Source organism: Canis aureus, chromosome 8 (genome assembly GCF_053574225.1).
Source record: "Canis aureus isolate CA01 chromosome 8, VMU_Caureus_v.1.0, whole genome shotgun sequence".
Taxonomy (NCBI): Eukaryota; Metazoa; Chordata; class Mammalia; order Carnivora; family Canidae; genus Canis; species Canis aureus.
This window is the reverse complement of record NC_135618.1, coordinates 59375413-59389342: the sequence shown is the minus strand read 5'-3', so window position 1 is coordinate 59389342 and position 13930 is coordinate 59375413. Positions and strand designations below refer to the sequence as shown.

Here is a 13930-nt window from a genome sequence, read left to right as displayed (position 1 = left end):
CGGCGGGCGTTTGCTATGGCGGAACCGGTGAGGAAGCGCGGCCGCCGGCCTCGGGGAGGCGGTGTCAGCCGAGGGGCTCGCGGAGCCCGGGGCGGCCGGGGCCGGCGTCCTCGCGTCCCTCGGTCTCCAGCCCGGCGTTCCCCGGACTCGCTGTTTGTGGATCTGGTCAGCGACAGCGATGAGGATATCCTGGAGGTCGCAACGGCACGCGGCGCCGCGGACTCGGTCGAGGTCCCTCTCCCGGAGCCCCCGGTGCCGGCCGCCCCCCGGGGCGACAGCGACAGTGACAGCGAAGGGGCGGACGCGCGGCCGGCCGGAGCCCCGCGGGCCACGGTCAGGCGGCGGCGGCGGCTGCTGCTGGATCCGGGGGAGGCACCGGCTGTGCCCGTGTACTCCGGGAAGGTGCTGCCCGGCGCCCGGGAGGGCTGGTTGGGGGACCGCCGAGGTTAGGCTTCTGGGGTTGGTCGTGGGGGACCAGATGGCACCAGGAGCGGGGAGAGAGATGCAGGGCTTCTGGAGGCTGGAGAGGTTTGGAGTGTGTTCCGAGTCGGGATGCCGGGGAGCTGGAGTGTCGGGAGGAGAGAGGGGCGAAGGGACCGGGATGCCTGATGCTTCAGAGAGGGGGCTAGCGGGACCTGGGACTGTTGGGTTTTGAGGTTGGAAGCTGGGCCATGGAAGTTCAGAGATGACTTGGGGACTCCCGAGTGCGCTGGGGAGCTGGGATTTCCCAGGAGTCCAAGATAGCAAGCTACTTAGTAAGAGAATAAAAGAAGAATTAAACTTGCGTCCTCAGAATGCCTTAAAGAGGGTGTAGTAGTGAGGGTTGGGGATCTCGGGGAAGCTGGGCTCCTAACTCCCCAGAGAGAACTTGGACTTGGGAGCTGGAGGAAGACAAGAGTCATCCTGCTTTCCCTTTCAGTGGAGGGAGGACTTGGGACTGATTCACTTCTGTCTTTACAGGTGAAAAGCAGCCTTCATCTCATCCCAGATCACCTGTCTCTCCTGAAACTCTGTCCCCCAGAGGCTGAGGAAGGTAGGGGCGGGCTTCCGGGAGAGGTGCCCAGTGCTGGCCTCTCTGAGGAAGCTTCTTGGAGTTTACATCCCTGTAGTCCATTTTTCCCTGAGGCTCATGGGAAGGGCATGGGAGAGGTGACTCCTGCATCCTAGGCAGAAAAAAGCTCCAGTCCTGAATTAAGATGGAGTGTTAACCAGCAGGCATTGGAAGTGCTGCCAAACCACCCTTCCTCCTACCTGATAGGCACAAGAGTGTGCTAATCTACAGATTTCTAACCATCCCCAGAGATTCGGATTCTGTAGTCCTGGGGGCCTAGGAGGAGTAGCTGTTGAGAATCTGCAACATCTTGATACATCTGCAACGACTTCCTTGGGAACATTCTGGAGGCAGCGCACAGTGTTCTTTGAATCTTATCAGGGCTGCCAGCCTTGGTCCTCCCCCAGTGATGTGGTTTTTGCAAACCACCCAAAGGCAGTGAGTGGGATTCAAGTTTAATAAGGCAACGATCCAGGGGCAGCCCGGGTAGCCCAGTGGTTTAGCGCCGCATTCAGCCCAGGGCATGATCCTGGAGTCCCGGGATCGAGTCCCGCGTCAAGCTTCCTGCTTGGAGCCTGCTTCTCCCTCTGCCTGTGTCTCTGACTCTCTCTCTCTCTCTCTCTCTCTCCCTCTCTGTCTCTCATGAATAAATAAACAAAATCTTTAAAAAAAAAAAAAAAAAAGGCAGTGATCCAGTGGGCAAATGCAGACCTTGGACAGAAATTTCTATACCATAAGCAGGTATGGTAGGGTGAGCAAGAGCTGATTTAGGAACCAGCTGGACTGGGTTTGAATCTCAGCTCTACCTGTTAGTAGTTGTGTGACCTTGTGCAGGTTCATCTCTTAATGCTTCAATTTTGCCGTCGGGAAAATAGGGATAACAGTGGACCTATGTCAAGGATTTTGGTAAGAATTAATTAAAGAGAATATATAGAGAGCTCTCTCTTGGGCTACATACAGGGTTTAGGACAGTACCTGGACCATAGAAGTGCAAAGGTACCTCTGCACTTGCTGCTCCAAATGTAGGCCCAGTAGTGCTGGGCATCTCCCAGGAGCTTGTCAGAAGGTCAGAATCTCGGGTCTCTAGCAGCTGCCACATTGAAGACAGGGTTTCTCAGCCTGGGCACCACTGACATTTGGACTGAGTAGTTCTTTGTGTGGAGCTGTCCTGTGCATTGTGGGATGTTTAGCAGCATTCTGACTTCTGTGCGCCGGTATCACACACTCCAACCTTCTCTCCCCCTCATTGTGACAACAAAACTTGTCTTGAGACATTGCTGCACGTCCCATGGGAGGCAAAATTGCCTCTGTTTGAGAACCGCTGATCTAGGATTTATCATTGCTTTGTTTTTGCAGTATTACTTTTATGGTTAACGATAATCCTTTATTGGTGGCAAACAATAGAAAGCGGCTTCTATATTCTAGAATAAATCTCTAGTTTTGTGTTAGAAGAAATTTTAGTTACAATGAGGGATTTTAAAGAAAGATGTGAAATATTATAGAGATGTGGCAAAAAGTGATAATGATGCTCACATGGATGAAATTTGAGAAACATGGGCTCAGAGGGCCTGTCTTCATCTCTTTACTTCATTTCCCCACTGCACCATGCCACCTTCTACCCCTGACTCCCATAGTGTCTCTCTGTCCATCCAATTGAGTACAGGAAGAAAATAAGAGGAACTTTTTTTAAAAAGTCCTTTGCCAACATCTGGTTTAAAGTATGTTTTATCACATACACAATAGTATGTACATGTGTAATAAGCAGTATTGTAAAAAAAAAAAAAGTATTGTATTAAGTAAATGCATATTTCCTAGGTTATGTGTGTTTTTTATTCGTGGGGTGCATGTGATCAAAAAGGTGGGAAGAGGGCAGCCCCGGTGGTGCAGCAGTTTAGCGCCGCCTGCAGCCCAGGGAGTGATCCTGGAGACCCGGGATCGAGTCCCACATCAGGCTCCTTGCATGGAGCCTGCTTCTCTCTCTGCCTGTGTCTCTGCCTCTCTCTCTCTCTCTCTCTGTGTTTCTCATGAATAAATAAATAAATAAATCCTAAAAAAAAAAGGTAGGACGAGATTAACTTAATCATAACTCAGTTGGACTGGGCCACTTTCTGATCGTCCACACTGGCCACGCCAACTTGTGCCTTAGCATGAGGCTCAGACACTCCAATTATGTCAGACCCCAACTCATTCTTTTCTCTGCACTAGGTATTTCCCTATGACTCCTGCCTCGTGAGCACTTCCCCAGCATTATTGCATGGTTGTATGTGCGTCTTGGGGTTCCTCAGTCTCCTCCTTTCTTGGGACCTGGAGAAACCCTTACATGCTTCTGCTTGGCCTCTTGCTGCCCTCCCCTAGCTGACTCCTTCCACTCTTCCTTCTCTGTCCCCAGAGGCGGATATGGCAGATTCTAGCAGTCCCCACCCTGAGGATGTCTCGTTTCCAGATTCTCCCTGGAAGAAGAAGCTGAGGAGTAAGAATTCAGAAAAGAAGTCGAAGGAGGTGTTTCTGTGAGTGAAGCCAAGTCACTGGGGCCCCAGGAGCAGAAAGGGAGCCGGAGGGGTGGGCTAGGGTGGGCATGATCCTAGAGTGGCTCCTGAAACGGTAAGGAGAAGAGATGGAGGGCCTGGAGGGAATCTCCAGGCTCAGGTGAGGAATGAAATGCTTCAGGACCACCCCCGGGAGTGGGATGTTTTATCTCTGTGTGTATCCAGCTAGCTGTTCCTTTATCTCGGGGGTTTGCCTCCCTTTTCTGGAAAATGGGGATAATAACGGCACCTAGATTAAGAGTTAAGGCTCCCCTGGGTGGCTCAGTGGTTGAGCATCTGTGTTCGGCTCCGGTTGTGATCCCAGGGTCCTGGGATCAAGTCCCGCATCATGCTCCCCATAGGGAGCCTGCTTCTCCCTGTGTCTGTGTCTCTGTCTCTGTGTGTCTCTCATGAATAAGTAAATAAAATCTTCAAAAAAAAAAATTAAGGGTTAATACTTGGCCTATGGTAAGCACTTGGTGTCCATTGGATGTTACCAGATATTCACCTGGAAAGTGACTTACCTTGAAAGTTAGGCATTTTCCTCGTTCATATTTGGGTCATGTCAATGTAACAGCGGTGACTTAGGTTTTCTCTGACCTTACCTCCCCCTGTCCACAAGATGATCTCACTGGAATGTGCTTCCTCTTGATTATCCGGCACCCCCCTCTGGGCCCCCAGGGGTCCGTAGCTTATGAGGACAGCTGTGGGGCTGGGGTCCCCTCCTCATCCTCCCCCCCCCTTCCTCCAATCCAACCCTCTCTTCTCTTTGCAGGGTTCAGGACACCTCTCCTTTGCCTTCACCTCCACCAAGGACCAAAAGCAGAAAGCATTCCAGGGCACTCCAGAAGCTGAGGTGCTGAGGGCCAGGGGCTCGCTGGGGTACGGAGGGGCAGTAGGGTGGGTACCCCAGCCTGCCTTGATGCAAAGTCCTCTCTGCACCCCAGGGAGGTGAACAAGCGCCTCCAGGATCTCCGTTCCTGCTTGAGCCCCAAGCAGCACCAGGGCCAGGATCACCAGAACCAAGAGGATGAGGTGGTCCTGGTGGAGGGTCCCATCCTTCCAGAGAGTCCCCGACTCTTCCCGCTAAAAATCCGGTGCCGGGCTGATGTGGTCAGATTCCCTGTCAGAATGGTAGGTGCCTGAAGGGCCCGTGGAAGTTGGGCCCCATGGAGCGAGTGAGGTGTCTGGGCAGAAGGGGCAGTGCCCCGCTTTGCCTCTCTTCCCAATGCTCCCTTGGACCCCCATGCCTTGGGTTTGCTCTTCCCTTTGTCCCCGTGGTCTTTTCCTTACACTCCCTTCACCGGCAGACTTTCCACCCAACCTTCAGGGCTCCACTGACGTGCCCTGAGAAGCCTGGCTGGGTACCCCTCCCCCTTTCCTTCCCTTGGACCCTGTGCTTCCCAGCAGTGCTTGCTTTTACTACATTGGACACACACATGCCATTCAGTCATTCTGAGCTCCTCCTGAGTGGCAACGGCTGTTCTTGTAGAGATGAGCCCGAATCTAAAACAAGAGTGATAACAGAAATGCCCATTTGTTGAGCAGTAACTGTGTGTCAGGAAAGCAGCTGAGCCAGACATTGAAAACACACAGCCCATAGCTCAATCAAGTGTTTTTTTCCTTCTTTTGCCCTGTAGATGTAGAATGCTTTTATTTCTTGATTTTTTTTAAAAAAGATGTTATTTATGTATTTGTGAGAGAGAGAGCACATACATGTGCCTGGGGAGGGGCATAGAGAGAAGCACAGGCCCCCATGCAGGGCCTGATCCCAGGCCCCCAGGATCATGACTGGAGCCGAAAGCAGATTCCTAACTGACTAAGCCACCCAGGGGCCCTTGTAGAATGCTTTATTTATTTATTTATTTATTTATTTATTTATTTATTTAGGGGATCCCTGGGTGGCGCAGCGGTTTGGCGCCTGCCTTTGGCCCAGGGCGCGATCCTGGAGACCCGGGATCGAATCCCACATCGGGCTTCCGGTGCATGGAGCCTGCTTCTCCCTCTGCCTATGTCTCTGCCTCTCTCTCTTTCTCTCTCTGTGACTATCATAAATAAATAAAAATTAAAAAAAAAAAAGAATAAATAAATATTTATTTATTTATTTATTGTTTATTTATTTGTAAAGATTTTACTCATTTATTAGAGAGAGAAAGCCCGCTCATGCAAGCATGAGCAGGAAGGGGAGGCAGAGGGAGAAGCAGACTCCCCGCTGAGCCTGGACCACACCCCGCCCCCAGCCTGAGGCAGGGCTTGATCCTAGGACCTGGATCATGACCTGAATTGAAGGCAGACTATCCACTCAGGCACCCCCTTGTAGAACGCTTTTAACACATAGGAGCTCATTGCCAACCCTTGGAGTGAGTGATTTCATACAAAGGACCAGCTGCCTGGCCTCTCTTACACAGGAAGACATGGTTGCACTGGCCTGTGTTCCCAAATGGCACCCACTGGCAAGAGCCAGGGACAGCTGGCCTGTTGCATGGGGCACATGAGGTCCACTTTACTGCAGTCCTCACCACTACCCTTTTCCCTCCTGATCCACGACTGCTTCAGTACTTCCCTGAACCCCATATTGACATGACTTTATTCTATACTTCGCCAGGGCAGTCTATGGAACTCACAGCTGAGGAGCTCAGCCAGAAATGAGTCAGAGGTGGTGGGTGGGGTGGGGCGCGTCCAGAGGTGGCCGCCTTTGCTTCTTGTCCCCTCCCTAGTCGGAGCCCCTACAGAGTGTGGTGAACCACATGGCCACCCATCTCGGGGTGTCCCCAAGCAGGATCCTCTTGCTCTTCGGAGAGACAGAGCTATCCCCTACTGCCACTCCCCGGACTCTAAAGCTTGGAGTGGCTGACATCATCGGTGAGAGGAAGGCAGGGAGGTGGGGCCTCGAGGAGGCTGTTGCCACAGGGAAGGGGTAAAGGGAAAGGCTGGGAGGTTGGCCCTGCTTCCAGGCCCCGCTTAGGCCTGGGTTCCGGATCCTCCCACAGACTGTGTGGTGCTAGCAAATTCACCTGAGGCTGCGGAGATGTCCCAACTGCTCCAGCTGCGGGTGCAGGGGAAGGAGAAACACCAGATGCTGGAAATCTCGCTGTCTCCGGTGAGTGGGAGGCATGGCAGGCCCCTCGCTCCCATCAGTTAACTGGGGGGTGGGAGGAGGATTCCCTTTAGGCCCGAGTGGTTTGGAGTTCCTGCCCATCCTAGAGTAGAAGAAGTGCATTGCTCAACTTCCATCCCCCTTGTGCTGGGAACCTCTGCTCCAGCCTCCTGACTCCTCTTTCTGGTTAAAATGGAAAGGACCCTTGGGTGGTGACTGATGAAACCCATCAGAGTTACAGCCCCACACTTCTAAGCAATTAGTACCCCTGCTGAAGAGAATTCATAGTCAGAGCCTTGGCGAGTTTCACAGCCAATTTATATGGAAACCACTGTCATGACCCTCATTTAACAAATTGGGATGCGGTCTTGAGAAGTGGGACAGTTGGCAGTATTCGTTTCCTAGGACTACTGTAACAAAATACCACAAACTGGGTGGCTTGAAACAAATGCATTCCCTCCTGGAGGTCAGCAGGGCCATGTTCCCCCTGACACTGGGTAGAATCCTTCCTGACTCCTGCCTGGCTCCTGCGGGGTGGCTACAAGTCCATGGCCTGCAGCTGCATCACCCAGTCTCGGCCTCTGTGTTCAGGTGGTGTCATCCCTGTGTGTCTTCTCGCAAGAACGCCAGTCACTGGGGCCTACCCTCATCGAGTGCGTGCCCTCCTTTTAACCTGATGACATCTGCAAAGGCCCTATTTCACAATAAGGTCATGCTTGCACTTACCAGGACTCAGGACCACCAAGGACCCATAATACAGATTTTTTTTTAAAGATTTTTCTTATTTATTTATAAGAGACAGAGAGAGAGGCTGAGACATAGGCAAAGGGAGAAGCAGGCCCCTTAGAGGGAGCCCAGTGCAGGACTTGATCCTGGAACCCCGGGATCACACCCTGAGCCAAAGACGGACGCTCAACCACTGAGCCACTCAGGTGTCCCAGGACCCATAATACTTGCCTGAAGTTGTGCCTCAGTTGAGTGGGAGAGCCTGGCCTTCAGCTGTCTCCGGTGAGTGGGAGGCACGGCTGATCTGGGCTGTCTGCATCATGGTGTTGGGTGCCTCCATCAGGACGTGGGAACTTGGGGCTTGCAGAACCTGCCTGATCCTAAGCCTATGTCTTGAGCCCTGGGATCTGTGACTCAGTCCCCCAGGGAGGAGCCTGGCTGTGCTGACTTCTCTGTCCACTTGCCTTGTGGGCTCTGACTAGTCCCCTTGTCCTCTCTGGCCTGAGTCCTCTATCCTTCCCTACAAGTTCTCAGCCCTTTCAAATTCTTTTTTTTTTAAATAAGGTTTTATTTGTTTTTTTCAATTTTTCAAAAAGATTTTATTTATTTATTTGAGAAAGAGAGGGGCAGGAGAGCCAGAAGGAGAGGGATGAGCAGACTCCCATGCCAAGCATGGAGCCCAACACAGGGCCTGGTCCTGTGACCCTAAGATCATGACCTGAGCCAAAACCCAAGAGCTGAATGCTTAACAGACTGAGGCGCCCAGGTGCCCCTTAGGATTTTATTATTTATTTATTTTTGTTTTTAAGGATTTTATTTATTTATTCATGAGAGACATGAGAGAGAGAGACAGAGAGGCAGAGACACAAGCAGAGGGTGAAGCAGGCGCCATAAAGGGAGCCCGACGTGGGACTCGATCCCAGGTCTCCAGGATCATGCCCTGGGCCCAGGGCGGCGCTAAACTGCTGAGCCACCTGGGCTGCCCTAGGATTTTATTTTTAAGTGATCTCTACATTTGTAGTGAGGAAGCTCCCAATGTGGGACTCAAACTCAAAACCCCGAGATCAAGAGTCACATGCTCTTTCTGATGGAGCCAGCGAGGCACCCTGCCTCTTTCAAATTCTTACATCCATTTTTTTCCCCTCTCTGCCCAGGATTCTCCTCTCAAGACCCTCATGTCCCGCTATGAGGAGGCCATGGGACTCTCAGGCCACAAGCTCTCTTTCTTCTTTGATGGGACAAAGCTTACAGGCAAGGAGCTGCCTACTGATCTGGGCATGGAATCTGGGGACCTCATTGAGGTCTGGGGCTGAAACCCCACTCCCTGCTTGGAGGCCCAGTCTGGACTTGGGGAGAACAGCTGCCCCTTTTGGCCCTACACGGGCTTATCCTCAAACTGAAGCAAAATTGAGTAGTGACCTTTGACACACACACCCCTACTACCACCACCATTACCCTGTTATCAAGCCATTAGTTATTTGGTTAGTTGAATGAGTTTTCACCGCCCTGGGTGGTCTGTGGCTCTATCCACGTGGTAAGCTGGCTGCCTTTGCAGCCTCGCTGAGCCAAAGAGAAGGTATCCCCCACCCCTACCCTTTTCTTCCTGGTAATGTCTGTTGTGTGAGACTGCTTAACTTAGAGAGTGAGTTGAAATAAATGAAGAGTGGGTGTGGTTTCCAGGCCTGGGATTTCTGCTGAGTCTGAGACTAGTAGTGGCCCTGGGGGAGGTGGGGTGGGCAGCAGATGAAGTTTGCTTGAGGCACATACATGGCTGTGGTTCCCCAGCCTGCGGAACCTGAACGAGCCAGCTCATGCACACGCTCACTTAAGCACAGGCAGACAGCGGGTTATGCTTTTGAAAGAGTGGATTCTCAGCCTTGCATGTCTTCCTCACCCCAGGACCCTTTAGAGCCAACCTTCCCAATGTGCACACACAATTTAAGGCATAATTGAACATATCCGAGCTTCTTTGTTTGGATCTCAGGATGATAGTCCACAAAAGGCTTCTCTAGTTATTTATGGCTTTTTCTTTCCTGTTTCTTTGTGCTATCCCAAGCACCCATTGGAATGTGTGAGTTATACATCTTTTAATATAAACGGATCCTTGTCAGATACACTGTTGTGTATGTGAATATACTTTTGCCACATGTGGTGTCACTGTGCTATAGATCTTGGGCTCTTTTCTTTCTCACTCAACATGTGTTGCTTATTCTCCACATGCTGAGATGCTTAGACCACTCTGTGGTATTCCCCCGCAGGCTTCAGCTGCACCTGACACATTTGCTTAGTGGCGGACACCCTGGTGCCACCACTCCTGAGCACATAAATGAGGCCATCTTTTGTGTGTCCCCTTCTGAGCTTGCGTGGAAGGTTTCCTGGCGTAGGTACTGGCACAGGACGGGATGACGGGTCAGACAGGTTAATTTCCTATGGTTGAATCAAATTTTTCTTTTGAATGGTCATGGAGCCTCCTTGTCGGGGGTCCTCATTTCTCTTCATCCTCACCAGGACTTGCTGCCCTGCTTTCCAATTTTTGCCAGTCTGTTTGGGTAAAAAGTGGTGGCCTGTTTCAATGTACATTCATCTGATCAGCAGTAATTGGGGGGATTTCTTCATACACCTAGCAGCCTTTTAGGATCCCTTTTTGTGCACCGCCCTGATGGTTGCAAACAGCTCTCAGGATAGCACTCGTGTTTGATGATTTAGGGGTGCGTATTCTCACCGAACATGAATTTTTCGATTTTAATGTAGATGCATGAGCTGTTTTACCATATCACTTATTGCATTTGTTTTTTTATTTAAAAGTAGTTTAGATCGTTTACGTTTTCTGCTGTTAGCTTGTCAGTTTGTCCTTTCACATTTAGGACACTAAATAGGGCTGAAGTCCAGCCAGTACAGCCCGCTATGCACATTGGCTGGCATCTGTTCTGTGTGATGAAACATTTGTCCTTGGTTGATTCTGGGCTGTACTGGCTGGTAAATATTGAATATTATTTGTAAACTATTTGAATTTAGCTTTGCATATGAGATCCAAGTTTTATTTTCACCCCAGAATGAGCCAGTCTTCTCAATGCTGTCTACTAATAAAGCCATTAATTTTCCACTGATACGTGGTACAGTCTTGGCAAAAATATGTCACCTTCTAAAACCTTGTTTTGTTGGAATGTGCCATTCCTTTGACCTTACAATGTGAGAAAAACAGAAAGAAGCCTCTGTAACATTTAAGTAATCTATGTACGGTATAACTCTTTTTTTTTTTTTTCCAGATATGTTATGTCCATTAAGAAGTTTGGACATATTAAAATTGTGTATTCAGTCTCAACAAAATAAATGAGAGTACACTGAGCCTGCGTCTCCTTGTGGATTTCTGTTTTTGTGGCCCTCACAGGCCCCCTTCTACAGCCCCTGTAATTGAGACCATTCGTTGTCCCCTTGCATCCATTCTGCCTCCTTCCAGGGTCATGGAACTGCTGGTTTTTACCAAAGCGCAGAGACTACAGAGTGAGGACACTTGCCAGCCTCTGTTGTAGCTAGGTGCGCATTCAGGCTCATGGGTGGAAGGGGGAGAGGGATGCACCTTGCAGGACCTTTTCAAAAGCAGGCAGCATGAGCCCTTCTCTTGAGTTTTCTTCCTGCTGCCGACTGGAAGTGGAGCAGCGCTGCTGACACAAGATGATTTTGGGGAAGGAAGCCACATGGGACAGGACAAGGAGAGAAGGAGACTGGGTCCTGCCAACCCGGTGCTACTGACCTCTGGGCTTTCATGGGAAGGGGAACTTCCTGTTTAAATCACTGGCTATTTGAGCGTTTCTGTCCCTGGTAACCCAGAATGTATCAATTGCAAGCAGTATTGTAGGGACCCCAGCTGAAATTTTCCCAGGTTTATATCCAGGAATGGAGTCACTGACCATGCATTTTCCTGTCCTCTCTCTCTTCAGTAGTGCCAGATTGCTGACCAAAGTGACTGGACCTCTTGATAAATCCATTAGCAAGTGCTAGAAGATTCCAGTTTCTTCTTCCCTAGCACTTAATCTGGGGAGGAGATGGGAAAGACTACTCATTTTAAAATAATCACATTTCTATGATGAGAGAGATAATTCATCCTTTTGATCGAAGGATCACTCATCAGGTGGTCTTTTTATTTTGTTTTTTTATTTGTTTTTTAAGATTTTATTTTTATGCAATCTCAACACCCAACATGGGGGTCAAACTTATGACCCTGAGATCAAGAGTTGCACACTCCACTGACTGAGCCAGATGTCCCTATTTTATTTTTTAAAGACTTAAAAAATTTATTTCCCCAAAGATTTTCATTTTTTTTAAGAGATTTTATTTATTCATGAGAGACACACACGGAGAGGCAGAGACACAGGCAGAGAGAGAGAAGCAGGCTCCATGCAGGGAGTCCGACGTGGGACTCAATCCCAGGACTCCAGGACCACTCCCTGGGCTGAAGGCAGGCGCTAAACTGCTGAGCCACGCAGGTGTCCCAAGATTTTCATTTTTTAAAAAAGGTTTTGTTTATTTATTTGACAGCACAAGCAGGGGGAGCAGCATGCAGAGGGAGAGGGAGAAGCAGGATCCCTGGTGAGCAGGGAGCCCAATGTGGGGTTTCGATCCTAGGATCCAGAGATCATGACCTGAACTAAAGGCAGACACTTAATCGAATGAGCCCATTCAAATATTTTATTTTTAAGTCATCTGTACACCCAATGTGGGGCTTGAACTCACAACCCCTAGATCAAGAGCCACTCAGTGAGTGATCCACTCACTGAGTCAACTAGATGCCTCATCTGGTGGTCTTTTTAAACTCCTGAAAAAAACAAGACAAAGCAAACCAAAAAACCCTCCCCTGATTAAAAACCTACAAAACTAGAACCCTTAACTCAGTGGCACATGTCAAACTTGGTACTTGTCATGATCTCATTCAGCCTTAGAGCTCTTACAAGGTAGGTGGTGGTATTATTCCCAATCTCCAGAAAAGAAATGGAAGAGTAGTGAACCTGCCCCAGGCCTCACTGCCACTGAATGCAGACCTGGCTGGAAGATGGGGTGCCTAACCTATGATAAGACCAGTGCTTCTCACACCTGAACACAAGTGAGCTGGGGAGCTTGTGACCATGCACACATGGGGTCTGTGTTATGCTGTGGGGCCCAAGATGCTGCTGCATTTCTAATGAGCTCTTAGGAGTTGTGATTGTGCTGGCTACACTTGGAGGAACAAGATGTGGTCTGCCTTTTTCCTATAGCCTCACAGTGTCCCATCTCCTGATCCTTGCCATTCCTTCAGTAAGGCACATTCCCTACCCCCACCCTCCCCTTGCATGGGACTGGCTGTGTCCTCTTGTGTGTGTTGCACTTTAGCCCGAGACAGGGGTCTGGCTCAGCACACTCTTCTGCCCATTGGTCTTTGTCTTCCCTACTAGACTGTAAGCTCCTTGAAAACAAATACTGTATCTTTTTTTTTAAAGATTTATTTATTTATTCATAAGAGACACAGACTGAGAGAAAGAAGCAGACAGGCAGAGGGAGAAGCAGGCTTCTCTCAGGGAGCCTGATGCGGGACTTGATCCTGGATCCTGGGATCATGACCTGAGCCGAAGGCAGGCACCCAACCACCGAGCCACCCAGGCGTCCCCAAATACTGTATCTTGTTCTGAGATCCCTAGCTCTGGGACGCCTGGGTGGCTCAGTGGTTGAGCGTCTGCCTTCAGCTCAGGCCATGATCCTAGGGTCCTGGAATCGAGTCCCACATCGGGCTCCCTGCAAGGAGTCTAGTTCTCCCTCTGCCTATGTCTCAGTGTCTCTCATGGATAAATAAATAAAAACTTTTTTAATTCTTTTTTTTTTTTATATTTTATTCACGAGAGATACAGAGAGAGAGAAGCACAGACACAGGGAGAAACAGGCTCCGTGCAGAGAGCCCGATGCCAGACTCGATTCTGGGTCTCCAGGATCACACCCTAGGCCGAAAGCAGCACCAAGCCCCTGAGCCAACAGCCCCTGCCCAAATAAATAAAACCTTTAAAAAAATCCCTAATTCTGTGTCTGATACTTAGTAGTTACCTGACAAATGTTTGTTGGATGAACAAATTCTTCCTCTCAATACTACCCTCCATCTCATTGCATGAGCCAGAAACCCATTTCATTCTTGACACCTCTTAACCCCCATATCCACCCATCCTGACTCCATTCAACTGCCCCAGGTGGCTCTAAACATGGTCCACTTCCTTCTCTCCATCCCGCCGTGGTGCAAGCCACTGCTGCCTACAGCCGTGTGTAGTGACACAGCTGCTTGACAGGTTACTTCTGCTGCCCTTCTGGCCCCCTTCAATCCAAGGACAGTGCAGCCAGAGGGATCTTCTCAAATGCAAATCGGTTTTTATTTTTATTTTCTTAAAGATTTATTTATTTGAGGACACCTGGGTGGCTCAGCGACTTAGTGCCTGCCTTCAGCCCAAGGCGTGGTCCTGGAGTCCCAGGATTCTCTGTCAGATAAAGATTTTCTTTTTGTATTGTCTTTCTCTTTAG

At 49.8% G+C, this 13930-nt stretch overlaps 1 protein-coding gene across 3 annotated transcripts; it reads left to right on the top strand.

Moving 5' to 3' along the window:
- On the top strand, positions 1–13406 carry NFATC2IP (nuclear factor of activated T cells 2 interacting protein). 3 transcript variants are annotated; one of them, XM_077907143.1, is made up of 8 exons: positions 1–27; positions 961–1033; positions 3441–3558; positions 4352–4432; positions 4524–4710; positions 6294–6438; positions 6567–6676; positions 8554–10744. In XM_077907143.1, the coding sequence occupies exons 1-8, from the start codon at positions 16–18 to the stop codon at positions 8710–8712; spliced, it is 885 nt and encodes a 294-aa protein (XP_077763269.1). In that variant the 5' UTR covers positions 1–15; the 3' UTR covers positions 8713–10744. The 3 variants fall into 3 exon arrangements, with proteins under 3 accessions (XP_077763269.1, XP_077763268.1, XP_077763266.1); XM_077907142.1 differs by lacking the exon at positions 8554–10744 and adding an exon at positions 13254–13406 and having other exon boundaries at positions 16–402; XM_077907140.1 differs by having other exon boundaries at positions 16–402.
- The last annotated feature ends 524 nt before the right edge of the window (positions 13407–13930 follow it).